The sequence below is a fragment of the Onychostruthus taczanowskii genome, unplaced genomic scaffold (genome assembly GCF_017590055.1).
Source record: "Onychostruthus taczanowskii isolate IOZ18803 unplaced genomic scaffold, ASM1759005v1 scaffold28, whole genome shotgun sequence".
NCBI lineage: Eukaryota > Metazoa > Chordata > Aves > Passeriformes > Passeridae > Onychostruthus > Onychostruthus taczanowskii.
The window spans coordinates 3,166,617-3,182,867 of NW_024500128.1; the positions used below are offsets into that span (position 1 = coordinate 3,166,617).

At 37.8% G+C, this 16,251-nt stretch overlaps 1 protein-coding gene across 1 annotated transcript in view; it reads left to right on the top strand.

The window, feature by feature from the left end:
- Window positions 1-217: 217 nt before the first annotated feature.
- The window catches only part of COL6A6 (collagen type VI alpha 6 chain), a 45,542-nt gene continuing 29,508 nt past the window's right edge, over window positions 218-16,251 (top strand). Inside the window, exons 1-10 of the mRNA XM_041407717.1 lie at window positions 218-234; window positions 744-826; window positions 3,997-4,076; window positions 9,145-9,488; window positions 12,459-12,537; window positions 13,118-13,263; window positions 13,360-13,452; window positions 14,787-14,840; window positions 15,293-15,364; window positions 15,842-15,868. Of these exons, the coding sequence (XP_041263651.1) occupies window positions 4,010-4,076; window positions 9,145-9,488; window positions 12,459-12,537; window positions 13,118-13,263; window positions 13,360-13,452; window positions 14,787-14,840; window positions 15,293-15,364; window positions 15,842-15,868 (882 nt within the window). The 5' untranslated portion in view covers window positions 218-234; window positions 744-826; window positions 3,997-4,009. The remainder of the gene's footprint in view (window positions 235-743; window positions 827-3,996; window positions 4,077-9,144; window positions 9,489-12,458; window positions 12,538-13,117; window positions 13,264-13,359; window positions 13,453-14,786; window positions 14,841-15,292; window positions 15,365-15,841; window positions 15,869-16,251) is intronic.

Sequence of the window (16,251 nt, forward strand, 5' to 3'; positions counted from 1 at the left end):
CACTGATTTTGACAGTACATGAAACTGGTTTTTAGTGTCAGGTTTTCCTTGTAAGACTGGGTGTAGACTCCTCATGGGCTGGTTGTGTGCTTGTCTGTACTTACGTCTGTCTGTGGGGGTGTTCCTGTCCTGGTGGCCACGTCCTTTCCAGCTGTGTCTGCATGTCCTTCTAAACAAAACCACCCATTGAAACATGTTGAACCTCATGTTGTTCACTCTGACTTCTTAAGTCAGGTAAGTCACCCAGGGTCTCCTTGCTTGAATCAGTGCCTGGCCTGTGATTATAACTGGAATCATTAGGAAACTCCTTTTTCCCTGGGAAACCTGCAACAAGTAAAGCAGCAGCTTTCTTCCTGAGACATTTCAGTGCTAACAATAAGATAATGTACTTGTAAGAAAAAGTATGTGACTGTAGAGAGGAGATAACTAAAAAAATATTTCTTCCTTTACATAAAGAGCTGACACCTAGAAAGTATTTTGCATTAAGTTTATAGCAACATTTATCTTTCTTCTGGTACTATGATTTCTCAGTGTTTAAAGTTCAATAAGTGGATCTATGAGAAGAGTTGTAAGATGGGAGGGTGGGATGGACTCCTCTTGTTTTACTGTTTGGTGAAACCAGGAAATTCGACAGTTTAAAACCAGGCTTTAAATTTGCTTTAGTGAGAGAAAAGGAGATGGTGGAGGAAAGAAATAACTAAGTGGGGCATGTAAGTTGAAGCTTTCTCTCTGCTGTATTCCAGGACTTGATCTTATTTCAAAGACATCAGAAAGAATGAAATCTGCATGTAGAAGTTGAAGTAATCTAACTGGAGTACTTCAGTAGGTAGGAGTAAAACTATGTGATCACATTTATTTGCACTGGTAGACATGGGATTTTAAGTTAAAACAAGAAAGACTGTGTTTCTTCTGTTAGTATATACTAAGACAAGAGGGAAAATGTTCCCAGTCAGGTGTGCAGAGAGAATCTTGTATTCAAGATGCTTATAAATCATAGGTGAAAAAGATATTTTGCTTCAAGATCTCCATGATTTTGACAGCATGCTTTAGAAGTATATTATCATTTGAGAGTGCATTTTGCTCTGGCAGCAAAAATCTACAGAATTACTTTTTTAGCTGCCTAAAACATTGAAGCAGCTGAAGATAAGACTGGAATATTAGTTGGTTAAAAAAAGAAAAACAAAATATATGGGCAAGTAATCTTTGTGAAGCATTTAAAGGATTCAGGAGTAATGTTGATATTTTTCTTCCTTCAAGATTTATATACATATATGTGTATATCTGGGAACAAATATGTAAAAATGCTGGCAATAAAATGAACTTTAAAATATGTATTATTTTATACTGTTTTCTAAGGGCTTTCAATAATTTTCAACTTTTATCTCCTAATATAAAATTCAAGTGGAAAGATGTCTTAGATTTTGGAGAATTGCTGCCCTAGCATCTTGCATAATTATGCTTATATATATATTTATTTAAACAACTACAGATGTGCATATATAAGTACCTTATGCTAAGACCTTGTATATACTATTTTACACTCAAATAAATTTTAGAATTAAGATATTGCCAGTGTAATGCTCTGTAGCACTGCATGTTTCTGAGAGAGTTTATTTAGGCTTTGATCCATAGTATCTATGAGCTTTATGATGTGAATTTTCCATTAAATTACTTCTCATTTTGCATTAGTAAATAATGAAAAATACACATAGAAGGCCTAAAGCACCTCTATCTGTGCAGCTTGTAGTGCATGATTGGAATTTTGTATGTTTTGAAGATAAAGCAAAATAAATAGTACAAGTAGGAAAATCAGTCTGCACATGTTTCTAAATTGCAGTGTCTCTGTGTATTTAAAGAAGCTGCCTGATGTCAGTAGGGACTAATTAAGGGAAAACCAAAGCAAGTGGTAAATAGGTTCCCATCTGCACTCACTGTTTAGGAAGAGTGGGAGAGATTTTTCAGGTCTAGGGTATCAGACCTGAAGAACTGGGAACATTCTAAGGGAACAGTCTTGAGTCATGGGGCTGGAAGAAGGTAAAGGAGGCAGAGACCACAGCTGTTGGGAGGCATGGAAATAGATGCATAGCTAAACACTCACAGGTTATTTTATATATTATGATAGCAAGAGCTAGATTTTGGTATGATATCTGAATATTTACATAACTGAGGAAAGCCTAGCCCCTTGCTAAAACACCAACTGTATTTTACTCATCTGAGTGTGAGCAGCCACATATACCTTGGAAGCTTGCTATTTGGTGCTCTAGAGTTTTTCACATACTCATAGTCATGGAAATTTCTAGAGCAAAACACTAATTGGAGGCTTTGGAAATACTGGCAGCAACTTACTTATCTGCACTTGAATATGTACATGTCTAGCTGAGTCTATAGATCTGTGTGCAATTTATTCAAACAAGAGAGTTCAAGATGTTAATGCTGCTCTGGCATAATAACCATAATCAAAGCAGGACCTGTGTAACACAGTAATGCAAATTAGTAATCATTATTAATTTTTGGGGCTACCATTAAAATATTTAGTTGTCTCTCAGTATAGAGTTTTAGCTTATTAACATCTAAAAAATAGGTTCATATAATTAGGTGTAGTAGTGAAAATAGATAACAGGATTAAATCTCTGTCAAAGTGATCAAGGGGAACTCTTAAGAGATTCATTAACTCTCAGGAATATATGCAGAAAAATTAATTAAATCCAAGATAAAATTTAATTATGGAGACAGCATGCAAAATGGTTACAACACAGTTTCCTTTATGTTAGTAATGCTTATGGAAGAAAATTGTGGTGTGCAGAGGCATGAAGGAGGTTTCCTCAATGCACCAACCCCCAATGCACTGCTGTCTGTTCTTGTCGAGGACTACATAATACCTAGAACCTCTTTGGTTGCATAGGGACCTCAGCTGCAGCTAGAATTTCTGTGTTACTGCAGTTGTATTAAAAGTGAAAAGTGCCAGTATCTGATAAATGTCTTGAAATATAGGAAATGTGGTGCTTTTCCCCCCAAGGGTTGCAAAGAACTCTTGAAGAACTTCAGCACAGATTGGTGTGGCAATACTTGGAAATGAAGTTTTGCTCTTGTCTGAGGTTAGATTACAGATCCAATCAGACAATTTCTATTCATTGCCTTTTGTTATTTACAAGACCGAGGGTAATAGTACATACTGCTAACCTAGGAACCTGGACTGAACCCTGTGCTATAATGTTAGACCAGCTGTAATCTTTCTACTAAGTTGTCTTTGCAGATCTAAGACACAGAATAAACAGTGTAATAATTTGTCAAAGGCAGAATCAAGTGTGCTTGTGTCCTAGAACAGAAAGTTATACAAAACTGTTCTGATTTGTTTAGTGTGCTTAAGCTCAACATGCCTTAATTTTGTACTTTCTGAGAGATTTTCATTCCCATTATCCACAGCACTGAGTTTTGGCTTTTGGGAGATTTTTATACTGTATTTCTATTTTTCTATGACAACTGTCTTTATTACTGGCCCACTTGTGTATTTAATTTGTAAATGAGTGCTTGTTCTTATCTATGTGTATCATATATAGATAACACCACCAAGCTTTCCTTTAAATTGATGTGGGAGTGGGAAATTTCAAGGCTAAAAGGGAATCTTAAAGGCATAGCTCCCATTAATCTTACACTGTGAATAGCTTGCTTTTAGTTGAATTTTAGATCATGGTAAATATAGCTGTGTGAATCAGAACAAAGCATGATTGTGAGAGCAAAGCATTGAACAGTTCCTTTTGGTTATATACTGTACATCAGTGTCAAACTCCTACAGCTCTGTGTTCAAAGCCTGTATGTTAAAAACTAAGGGAAAAATTATGAATTTAAAGTGCTGCTTTAAATTGCATACAGCTAGAAAACCTGCATGTTGTTAATAAAATGCACTTATCCCATTCCTTAACAATTAAAAGCATCTTTTTTAGGGAATTATGCTCTGTATTTCTTATATCTTTGGCTTTGATTTTTTTTTCCCCCTAGGAAGGTTTTCAAAATGGATGCCTGGAAACCACTTTTTCTTCTCTACATTTTCGCCTTCTCTACAGAGGCAGAGGAGTCTGGTAATACACTAAAGAAATGATTTTTCAAGTTGATAGCAATATTGCCTTTTTACATGTGTACCCAATGTCAGTGGGAATGAAGAACTGAAGAACATTTTTTCTAACTATGAATTATAATTAGGGATAATATGGTCCATTTTTATGGAATTTATAACTAAAATAGGATAGTTTTCCTAAAAAATGCAAAAATTAATGGAATAGCACATTAAATTTTGTTTGTTCATGCATGCTGGGGTTTCATATTTGCAAAAGTAACATAAAGCTCTTACAATTGTAACACTGCCAAAAGCAAGATAAGTCAGAGTATTTAGCAGTTCCATTTTGGTAGTCAGCTTTTCTGGAAGATCTGTTTGAGAAGTGTTCTGCCCAGTTGCACGATATTTTCTGCATGACTGTCGATTTGAGGAAGTAATGACTGTTCCATCCACGCTCTGCTAGTGTTATATGCTTCTAGAATTTGTGGAAACACATGAGTTTCACACCAACTACAAAGAAATGTGCTTAGTACTCCTTAAGTTGATGTGAACTTATTTTTTTTTTCCCGTCAGAAAATAAATATTAATTAGCAATGTATGCATGCAGAACGGAACTCAAAGTGCATGACTAAATTTTCCTTTGCTCTCTTGAGAGAGAGCAGGCTAACACATTCCAGTGGTTGTGTTTCACATACAGAAATGTTTAATATGCATTAACTGCGGATAAGTTCTGAGTAGACTGTGAATGAAAATTACGTTGTGGATTTCAGCATCTCTCCTTTTCCCATGAATGGTGTTGCAGAAGGATGTGTCTTCTGACCCTCTGTATGATAATACAGGGAAAAGAAGGAAATAGTGGGTGACGACAATTTAGCAGAATAAATGGGTGTGTTTTTCTGCAAAAGGCCAATAGGTCTTGGATTCTGAAAAGCAATTAGGATTCAAAATTACTTTTCTATTAGATTACACAACCTTTAAGGAAAGAGGAAATTTACAATATATTTCTTCAGTCAGCAGGAAAGCTTCCATGACAGACATTATTTTCCTGGTAGATGGATTCTGGAGTACAGGGACAAAGAACTTCATGATCATGCACAGTGATCAATGGGAGGACAAAATTGTGTTGGTGTGATTCAGCACAGTGATGTGACATACACTGTATTCTTGCTGAACACTTTTTATAACAAAAATTATTCCTTCTAGAAGATATAAAAACTACAGTACAAAGAAGGAGGCACCAAAACAGGGCAGAGCCTCCAGTGCTGGAGGATTACTTCATAGCAAGTGCTGGTAGCCAAAGAGAGGCTTGACCAGAGCCCTTTCCAGTGAGTACTCTGCTGAGACTGTAGAGGATGCAGCAATGGCTTTAAGGAGCAATGGGATCTATGTCTTTGAAGCTAACATGGGGATGATAAAACATCCCTTGGGAGCTGTTTTTAATAGCTGATGATGCAGGGAGAGCTCACAGTGGAAAATCTTGATGCAGTGAAAACCATCAAGAATAATGTCAGGTCTGTTAATGCAAACATCTCCCTGGTCAGGGTAAGGAGCAAAACTTTTGCTGGGTGTATAATGACAAATATCCACAAAGCTTTCTGCAGTCCCTGATAAAAGTACCAGAGCTAACTGCATAGCAGTACAAAGAATACTGCCCATGTTTGCCACTCACAACTTGTACTTTGCTTCAGTCAAGAGCCACTGCACTCCTTGCTATGGTAAATGGCTTCTGAAGTCAGACAGTGCTTTGCATTAAGCCCTCATAGTTCCTCGGTGTCTGAAAGGAGCCAGAGCAGATAGCCCCAGCAGGCATCTTAATAAAAAGAGGGAAACAGGCAATTCAGTGATATTTTAAAAACAACCTCCTAGAAACATAGCTTTGTCATCTCCAGCTGACCATACTGCTTCAGTGGGACTGTCAGCAGCCGCTGTCTGTCAACAAAACTGAAGTTTCATGGAGGCACTGTGCAGAGGGGGTGTCAGGAAATCCATCCTTGGATATGTGTGAGGCATTGGCAAGATGTGAACAGCAAACCCGTGGTAATTCTGAGGTGCTACCCAAAAGTTTTTCCTAGATGAGAAACAGAAAGTGGTATGTCTTACTACATCTTTTAGATGGCAACAGTGGATTGGATGCCACACAGCCTGAGAGGCTGCCAACCCCTGAGAAAATAAAGCTTCAGTAATGCCTTTAGTTAACATAGCAACTTTTTAAAAATATCACATACTGGTTTTGGGTCTGAGTTTATTCTGACTTGGTGCTGCATTGCCAGTTGCCTTATCATGTGGGAGGACTGAAGTACAGAACACACACAGTTGCTCTTTAACATTATATTTTCATACCACCTATGTAGTTTGATAATACTGTAGATGTGATTGTTAAGTTGCAAAAAAGAAAAATGGAGTGCAAGACAAATCAAAAAGCGGATCTCTTCTGACTGGTGTAAGTGCATGGCATTGGTTGGATATGGCAAGAAGAGACAGTTCTGGAGCATTTCTTCTCTCTTTGCTCATCCTTGTAGGGACTGTGACTGTCCTTTAAAGCTCCTTGTTGTTAAAGTTCCTGTGTGTTGTGTTCACATAGATATGATATTTTATGTGTTGGATGTATGCTCTTTGTTCTCCTTGTTATGCCATAAAATTGATCCAACCCAGTTCTTCAGGTTTCATTCCCTTTGTGATCGGAAACTTACTGAGAAAGGAACACTGGGATGACCACGCTGCTTGTCCAAGGCATTTTGTAGCAACAGCTGAGCCTCTGATGCATCCTAAGCTAGTGATCTTGATCACCCCAAAACTGGCTGGTGTTTGCTGGGGTGTTGGGGGCCAAAATGAAGAGCTGAACCTTTTTTCCTAAAGACAGAGGCAATTCATGTGAATTATATCTGCTCAGGTGGTTTGCAGAGAGAACAGCTGGGCCTGAGTCAGTATGAGCTCTGTTCTTCCACCCACTCGTTATCCCATCAAGAGCTGAATGGACTCCCAGATGAAAAAGCATTCCCTGGCTCCTGCAAGCAGAGAGAGGGGGCTGCTGAGGAAGGGGAATGCGCTGCCATGGAGCAGTGTGACCGTAGCTGACGCAGTAGCACCTCCTGGTGTCTCATGGCAGGGAACAGGGAGATTTAATGGGAGATACAGCGGTAAACTTTATATATGCATACAGGCACACTTGTTTAGAGAGAGAAGTTAAGGAAAGCATATTGGGTTTCATCTCAGTGATGGACATATTTATTGCTAAGGTCTGCATAAATTTGTCTCATAAAATGAAGATCAGCTTTCTGTGAAGCCTGTTTTATCTTTTCCTGTCATCTGTTTTAATATATTCACTGACCTTCTTTCCTGTAATAAATCTATTAATTCCCTTTTCTCCAGTCACCTTCTCTTAAACTGACATATTTTTCAATTTAAAGAATTGCATTTCAGGGACAGCATGTTGAAAAGGAGAAAAAAGATACCTTTGCAGCAGTAAGATAGAACAGTTTATTAATGTGGATATTTGTAGAGAACAGTTGGTGAGAAAAAGAGTTTGGTAACACAGAGGTGTTTACTCCTGCAAATAAACAGAGATTATCAACAAGGTATAGGATACCTACCAGTAGATGTTTTACACATTCTCATGCACGACATAGTAGCCCAAAAAATGAACTGTTTACTGCTGTTTTGTTATTCTTTCTGGTACACTGAGGGCTTGACAGAGAACTTTTAAAGAGCTGAGCACTATGGATGACCAGTTGTCAGGGCAAAATTGCTGAGTTCATGCTTACCCTTCACTCTGCCTCCAAACTGTGTGACTAAAAAGACCCAGATGTTAGAAGAATCCCATTGTGAACACATACTCTGTGTCCTGTACAAGAACACATACTAGAAGAAATATCCATAAGATTTTGTGTTCACGTGTATGTGTAGACATATATGCATGTATAGATATATTTAACTGATTGTTTTGTTGGAGCTGAAAAGATAAGAGGCATAGATTTTTGATGTTGCTCTGAGATCTGAATATCAGATTTTTTTAGCCATAAAATCTTGTTCAATGTGACCTTTTACATTCAAAGATTTTCACACTGCTTTCTGGCAGATTATACCCTCTAGGGGGCAGTTTGTTCCACAAGTGAAAATATTGAAACATAACGATGGTCCCTCTGAGATGAAATGATTTCTATATGTATTTGGTTAAAGAACTGAACACATTTATCTCTTCCATGAGAGAGGGAAAACTCAAAAAAATTATGTGGAATAATAGGAACAAGCCCAAACTAGCAAACACAGAAAGCAATCTTGTGATTGCTAAGTGTTTCAGAGTCGATGACTGAAAAGAGAATAAAATTAGGCAGAGTTCTGTTATACAGCTAAAAATACATGCCTCTGACTTCCTTGCAGAGGTACAACAATGAATAATAATGCATCTAGGATCACAGAATGAAATTCAACATGAGAAATGAATAATCAAGGCAGAGAAGAAAAAACCATGTGATTTGGCTGAGGTTTTAATGAGGGCAAGATGATTGGGACAGGGGGAGGAATTAACCATGTCACACTATTAGTTGTTATTACAAGGAACAATGCAAGCAATTCCATAACTGAGGTAGCCATCACCTTACAGCAGCTTTTTTTCACAATGGTTATAACATTTCACGTAGGCAATGCTACCTCTCTCTCTCATGTTTGTTTCTTTGACCTGTTGTTCTACGTTTGCATGTGTCACCTGGTCTTGTGACAAAGTGACAAAGCACAGTCGGTCATTAAAGTTCCCTTCACAGTTGGAATTTGTGTTGTACATTCTCAGGTGGTGGCAAAGCTCATAGAGATATTTTCAAGATGAGGCCCCTTGAGGACACTGGGCAGCTGGAGAACAGACATGTTTTGCAGTTTGGGGATGTGCAGGTGTCGAGTAATTTAGTACTTGTAAGTTCACATGGCCAACTGAAACCTGTGGGCTGATGACATTTTATATATATGTATATGGAAAACCTATCTCACTGATTCTTACTTCTGACTTTAAATCTAGTATGTTGAATTTTTTCCATGATTCTGACAGAAAACAAGATCACAAAGAATGTATGTTTATAGTTCCCTGTTTCCTAATTTTTTTTCAGAATGCAGTATAGATCTTTCTATAGCAATTGATATTTCAAGGAGTGCGCAGCCAGCAGCCACAATGCTCCTGAAACAGAGACTGCAAGCATTCCTCCTCAGACTTCTACTCCAGATGAAATCACTGCCAAATACCAGCTGCAATGCTCCAGTCGAAATTGGGTTCAAGTTCCAAGTATTGGCACAGAACAAACAATTAATCTTTGACTCTGGTTTTGAAGACTATAATGAAGAGATCATCCAGAAGTTCTTAGGTGCACAGACCACTGTGGACACCTACATGAATGCAGACTTTTTGCAGGCACTTGAGGAGAACTTCTTTAATGTGACCTCTGCTAAAGTTAAGGTAACTTAATGGTATGAACATGTATCTTGGAAAAATTAGGCAGTGTAATATTTACAGATTCTGATGCTGTCTGTAAAGCATCAGGAAGACAAAAAGAAGTTCAGGAATAGATGATGCTAATAAACAGAATCACAGAATGGTAGAGATTAGAAGGAATCCCTGGAAGTCACCTTCTTCAATTCCTCTGTTCAAGTAGGGTTAACTAAAGCAGGCTGTCCAGGGCCATGTCCTGATGGTTTTTGTGGATCTCCAAGAATTGAGACTCCTCAATGTCTCCGGACAACCAGTGCAAGTGCTCAGTCACCCTTGTTAAGTCACCCTTGTTAAGTTTATATAGAACCTCTGGTTAGTTCGTTGACCTGATATGACCTGATATATCAATTCCAATTCCCTAGGCGCTCATGTAGTGAGTTGGTACCCAGAACATTTGGCTTAATACATGTGATGAGTATTCCCAAAGATAACCTTCTTATATCTACCATGGAATGATTGTACTTTGGGCAGTGGAAAGTAGTTTTCTTTCAGGAACGCTTATTCCTAAAAGGAAACTACTTTCTTATTCCTGATTCTGTATCTTTGTCCAGAATAGTGACAGATCGAAACAGAAGTCACAGAAAAAGGTCATCTGAGAAATTTGCTTACAGAAGTTTATTCATGTTATTAACTTATCAAATAATTTCAAAAAAACAAAGCTGGGTTCTACTTACAGATAACTGATGATCAGGAAATTCTGGCTAGATGCTGCAGTTAATTTATCCATCTTGAAGTGAGGTGAAGGGAGAAGCATCAAGCTTCATCTCTCCTGAAATGAATGGGGATTTTTTCAACTTGAGTTCAAGGCATTCAGATCTCATTGGAGTGTTTCAGGGTCAATGCCTTGACAGTTTATTCTTGATAAGGCACTGACTCTGTAAAGCACTGAGTATGTCCTGTCGTAGCTGTTTGAATATTAGCACTTATTAAGGTCTCCCTGCAGGAAGACCTTCCTACTAAGGAAGAACTGGTTAGTTCTTGCTAAATACATAAGGAGTTTCATCTTCCAACTTTATTTTTGCTTTTATGAAACACCAGTTTTAATCTGGCATGGATTGAGAAAGCTATATTACAAACTCTGCTTTCAGATGCAAGTTGGCATTCTATTTTTTACAGCAATTGCATAGGTGTGTTTGACTTGCCAATTTAAATTGCACCAATTTTCTGCACATTTAAGGAGTTTTTTCCTAAAGATTACTTAAAATGTCTGAACAGGGAATGGGACTACGTAAGATTTTGCTTGTTTTGAGTCTCAGAGAAAGAACTTGTTTGACATAAAAGTAAAAGCAGTGCTTTTTTCCTCCTAATTGCCAGTTCTGGAGATCAGCATCAAGAAAGGCTTCTTTCTGCTTAGGCATTATTATTATAAATAAATATGCTGCATATCTCAGCACTTTACCTGTGGATTAGTATTCTTCTCTGACACTGTTTATGTACAAATTGAAAGTACAAGATTTTAGAATGCACATGAAATCACAATTTAATCTTCCTAGGATCCTGAGCAATAACATGCTTGTTCTGTAAAGATTATTAGTTATAAAATTCATCAGGGACCATGATTATCTGTTGGTTGAATTTCTTCTTCTTTGTTTTATACTTGCTTAACAGCAAAAAAGTTGGACTTAATTCCAGCATTTTCAACAACGGATGTGTTCCAACAAGAGTTTGATATAAACAAATGCTTTGTAAACGTAATAACATATCTTTACATATATTTACATATCATGCCCACCGTAACACCACACATTCCTTGTTCCCCTTGTTTTTAAAATGGAAATATCATAAAAAAACCCAACCAAACCCAGGCCTACAGCATTATCTCTACCAATCTGTGTTGAGTTTACCCATGTATGGTCCAGCTCTCTGCTGTGTCACACGGTGCTTGAACATATTGCCTCCATGTTGAATGTTTGGTGACTTACCAGTTAGTTCCAGCTTAAATTCTTGTCTCCTGACAGCTTTAGTACACAAGTGGGATGTTTGGTGTGGCAGTCACTTAATTTGCATTTGTCACCTGTGGAAAAATGTACCTTAACAGAAGTAACAGGTTTTGCATTGGTCAAAGCTGTGCCTTGCATAGGGAATGTAAAATGTAAAGGGAGGGAGGGAAGAAGCTCTAGATGTGCTTGTGCACTTGCTGGTTAGAGAGTTTAGAAGGATTTTAAGTTATTGCCATTGAGGATAGGACACAATTAACTTGTGCAGCTTCTTTCTGGGCAAACTAATCCACTCTGTGAGTGGAACCTGAGAAGTCTTCTGTTGGTTTGAAGATAGAATTGGAGAGAAATGGCAACTTGAAGGGGAACTGAGAAACTGTGCTTTTCTTCCATACGGGAAGAAACTTAACTGTAACTCTTTGGCCTGAAAAGATGGAAATGTATCCAATACAAATTATTAGCATCCAGAAGTGAGCCAAACCTTATGTCTTAAGAAGGAAACATAGGGCAGAGGATGGAGAAGGATTATGACCTGCCTATGTGGAAGGACAAAAGGACATAAGTATATGCATAGGGAGAGGATTAGATGCAGAGAGGATGAGCTTCCTGGTGTGGCTCAGTTGACAGCCAACAGGAGCTGCTCTTGCAGAAATGGGAGAATTTGCTCTAAATTCTTCTCCACGTTCACATATAAGAGAACTCTTCTGACATCAGAGAAAATTTTTCAGTGGGTAAGTTAAGATGACAGATATAATATGATAGCTATACTATATTCAGCAAGAAAAATCCCTCAAATGGAAGTGCTATCAGGGAAGAGAGGCTTTTGTGTTCTCTTCTCATTGTTCCTCACTACCATTTTCCAGCACACATTTCAGGTCTACCACAGTGTAGCGCAATTTGACCATCTCATAGCCATTTCTCAATGTGAGCTGTAATTCTTACAAAGACTGTACTTTCAGTTCCTTTGCAATTGACTTGTCATTACTCCCTTTCCTGCCAGGTTCTGTTAGTATTTTCAGATGGGCTGGATGATTCACTGGATGACCTGAAGAAAGCAGCAGACTCACTTCACTTTAAAGGTATTACAGCACAACTTTGATGCTCCTGCCTCCTGCTACCACAGGCCTGATGTACAGCTCCTCCTTTGTGACTTTTCCACTTAACACTGCCTCTCCACACTCATGTGGAATTGCCCAGGAGTCCCTGGGAGGGTATTTGCTTCTCCTTGTGAAGCAGTGTACATAGTTGACTTGTCACTATATGGCAGATGATGCCAGAGACATGCCTAGGGATGCAGACGTTCTAGTTTCTGGAGTCCAGCTCCAACAGCTGGAGCAACTCAGGATGGACCCTTCTCACTGATGAGAACAGCACCAGAGGTTAGATACAACTCTGACTTCTCCAGGAAAAAGCAGGTTTGAACTTGTGTTTGGCCACTGAGTAACATTCTGGTCTGACAGCTGGGGAGAAAAGTCATTTGGAAAATTACTGGTCTGGATTTTTCTCTTATGCATTTTTCTCAATAGCTCAATTTCTTTTAACATATTGTATTGAATACATAAAATGTCTTTCAGGGAATTGCTGTTATTCAAGTTTATATTGTTGGTTAAATTGTATGGTTTAGGTATTGACTAATTTAAATTTGTGCTTATGTTGAAGGTCTTGATGCACTTCTGTTAGTTGGCCTGGACAATACACAGAACTTGACTGAATTTTGGGAAATAGAGTTTGGCAGAGGGTTTGGATACAATGAACCTCTGAATGTTCGGTTTGCAGATATTGCAAACATTTTGCAGAGAAATCTTGTAAGTCCTTCTGTGATATAAACAAAAGGTGGGGGGAAATCAGTCTTTGTTTATGATTAGTATATGTAAAATGAAATGTTTCTTGTAATTTTTCAGGATACTGTTGCAGAGAGAAAATGCTGCAAGGTTATTTGTAAATGTCTTGGAGAAAATGGTGATCATGGTGTCAGGGGAAATCCTGGAAGGAAGGTAGGAGGTCTAAGATAGACATTACATAAGAACTTCTTCATTTTTCAAAGTTTTTCTGGCTTTTTTGTAGTATTTCAGAGCATGCATGTATGTCTCCATAACATTTAATGCTAGCAGATGAAGGAGAAACATGAAATGTGATCCTTTCTGTGCTGCATTCTCCTATGCAAAATATTTTTGTAATGAAAATTATTTGTACATATAAAAATCATTAAGCACTCTGCTGCACAAATTCAGCAGAAAATGGAGAGAGATTAAAAAACATAAGTCTGATTAATTAAGAGGCTTATTATCTATTAGGAATGAGAAACTTCCAACTGACAAGCTGAGAGTAGAAAATAATAATTTTTCACTAGGTATGTGCCTTATTCTTTTGTGACTGGTTATTCCAAATGTCCTCTTCTATAAGTCTGTTTTGATCCAAAGGGATTACTTCTTTTAAGATTTAAAATTGGGTTTTTAAAGCCTTTTTGAATATTACAGATATCACTACTTCTACAGCATACTAGTAGAATTAATTATTAAAGTTTTTAATATATGTAGTCTCCATTTGACTACTATTCATTCCATTATTTCTAATTATTCCAGTAGCATGTGAGATAAATGATATCTGCAGTTCACACTCTTCAGTTGTATGGTTGCAGTTAAATGAAGTTTTGGTTATCTCTTAAGAAAAGTATACTTTTCTAATACTTCTTCATAAACCAATTTGTTGGGTTTTCCCATTACTCTTGTTGCTTTTCTTATACCTTTCTGTTTTACTAAAAGACTAGATTAAGGTGTTTAGACAGTGTCCAGAATGTAAACGTAGTTGTTTTGCAACTAGAAATTCCCTGTGTTCCAATTTCTCTCTGCTCAAATTTTGCCTTAAGGGTAATGATATTTGCATGACTTCCAATATAAAGTTGAAATGTTCCTACGTGTTGCAAGGCATTGCAATAACTTTGGAGTTTCCAACTCCATATATTTTTCATTTCACCTTGGAATTTCATTACTGTAATGCTTTCTTTTCCAAATCACTAGAAAGATGTTTAATTTGACCAGGTATCCCAGTGAGCTTTGTTAAGTCATCAGAAAGGTTCCTGAAATAACAGCTGAAACTGTGCATTAACCATCGTTCTTTTCTTGGATTTATGTTTGGGGTTTTTTTCCAGCCATGTCAAATACACAGAACTGTACACAGTGTCTGTGTTAATGCAGGGAGCCTGCCCTCCTTGGCATAACCAGATCTCAGTTTCAGGGAATGTTTTCTATCTCTATGTGCAGAATAATCTGATAGAGACAAACTCAATGTGCTTGGGGAACAGTGTTACTTTTAAATTCTCCTTTTTCAGGGAAGTACAGGTTACAGAGGATCTCCTGGCCATCCTGGTGAGGAAGGTGGGATTGTAAGTAAACATTTGTCTTCCTGCTATGATGATGTTAGTTGGTGCCTGAACCTGTACCCATCACTGTTAACCCAAAATGTGTTAGAGGAACAGGTAAATAGACAGATCTGTTTCTCTGTGCCACTGCACCTCATAGTTAGGCAGTTAAAAAAGCAAAGTGAGTTAGTTATTCGGTTTAAAAAACCAACCCACCTTCAAGTACAGACAATTGAGTTAGAGATTGATAATGCAGTATAAACATGGCATGATAGCGAGAGCAAATAACCAGGTGCAACTCAAATTAGTAATTGATATTCTCTTATGGCCTGAATTAAATTTTCCAGGAGACTTGCATTCCTGTCCTTAGTGCAGTGAATGGTGATACAGGTCTGTCTTGCTTTAGTCTTATGTGATAAATTAACCAGTAATCTTCATTGTATGGATGAGATTGAACATTTTCCTTTGTTTCTTAGGGGGAGAGAGGCCCAGCTGGTTTCAGTGGGACTCAAGGAGACAGGGGATGTCCAGGTGTCAGAGGCCATAAGGCAAGTGTGTAACTTTGAAACATTTCCTAATTTTGTTTCCCATAAACCTGTTTTCTGAACTGGGAACAAATCCCTGTGCTGTCTCCCTGAAGCAAGGATGAACATCAAGATCCAGCTGTAGGAATGGCAGACAGTGTTTGCTGTGTAATTTTGAGAGGCATTTTATGTTACCCGAGCATGGTTGAATGGCTCAGGATTTTGCTGACCAAGCAACTTGGTGATGACTTTTTCACCACCAACTCCAAACTGGCCTTAGTTAAAGCTATAAAGCTTTATGGAGTGGGAATTAAAATTAAGCCTGTACTGTCTTTCCAGAGGAAAGGAGGAAATCCCATATGTGACAGTAGAAGGTTTTACAGTAGGGACTACCAATACTGAGCTCAGCATACCTCTGCGCAATAAGCTATTGTGCCCTGCTTTTCAAGCTCAATAAAAACACTTTTACCAAATTTCATCTATATTTATTTTCAATTTCAGGGGGCCAGAGGCTATAGAGGAAGTCAGGTATGTGTTTTCATGTGTGATCCATTTTCTTTGAGAACAGAGTTCTGCTTCCTTTCATATCACCCTGTAAAATGAAATTATCAACAAAGAAGAAAAATAGTGTAAAACCTTCACAGCATTCAATGTACTTTTGCTATGGTTCTATAAGGATGGATTTAAGATACTTATCACATAAATCAAAATCAGCAGTCATAATTGTGTTTTTGTATTTTTGTATTATTGCAGTCTATTAGTCTAAGTGAGAGGAAAAGGATTTATTTACTGACTAGTTTGATAATCTGTTAAGGTGGTAATTCTGGTCCTCTGAATCTCATTCTAATTGTGAAGAGGAGCAGAGGGAAAAAAAGGTTGTAACTAATATTTATTGGGGGTTTAGACATAAT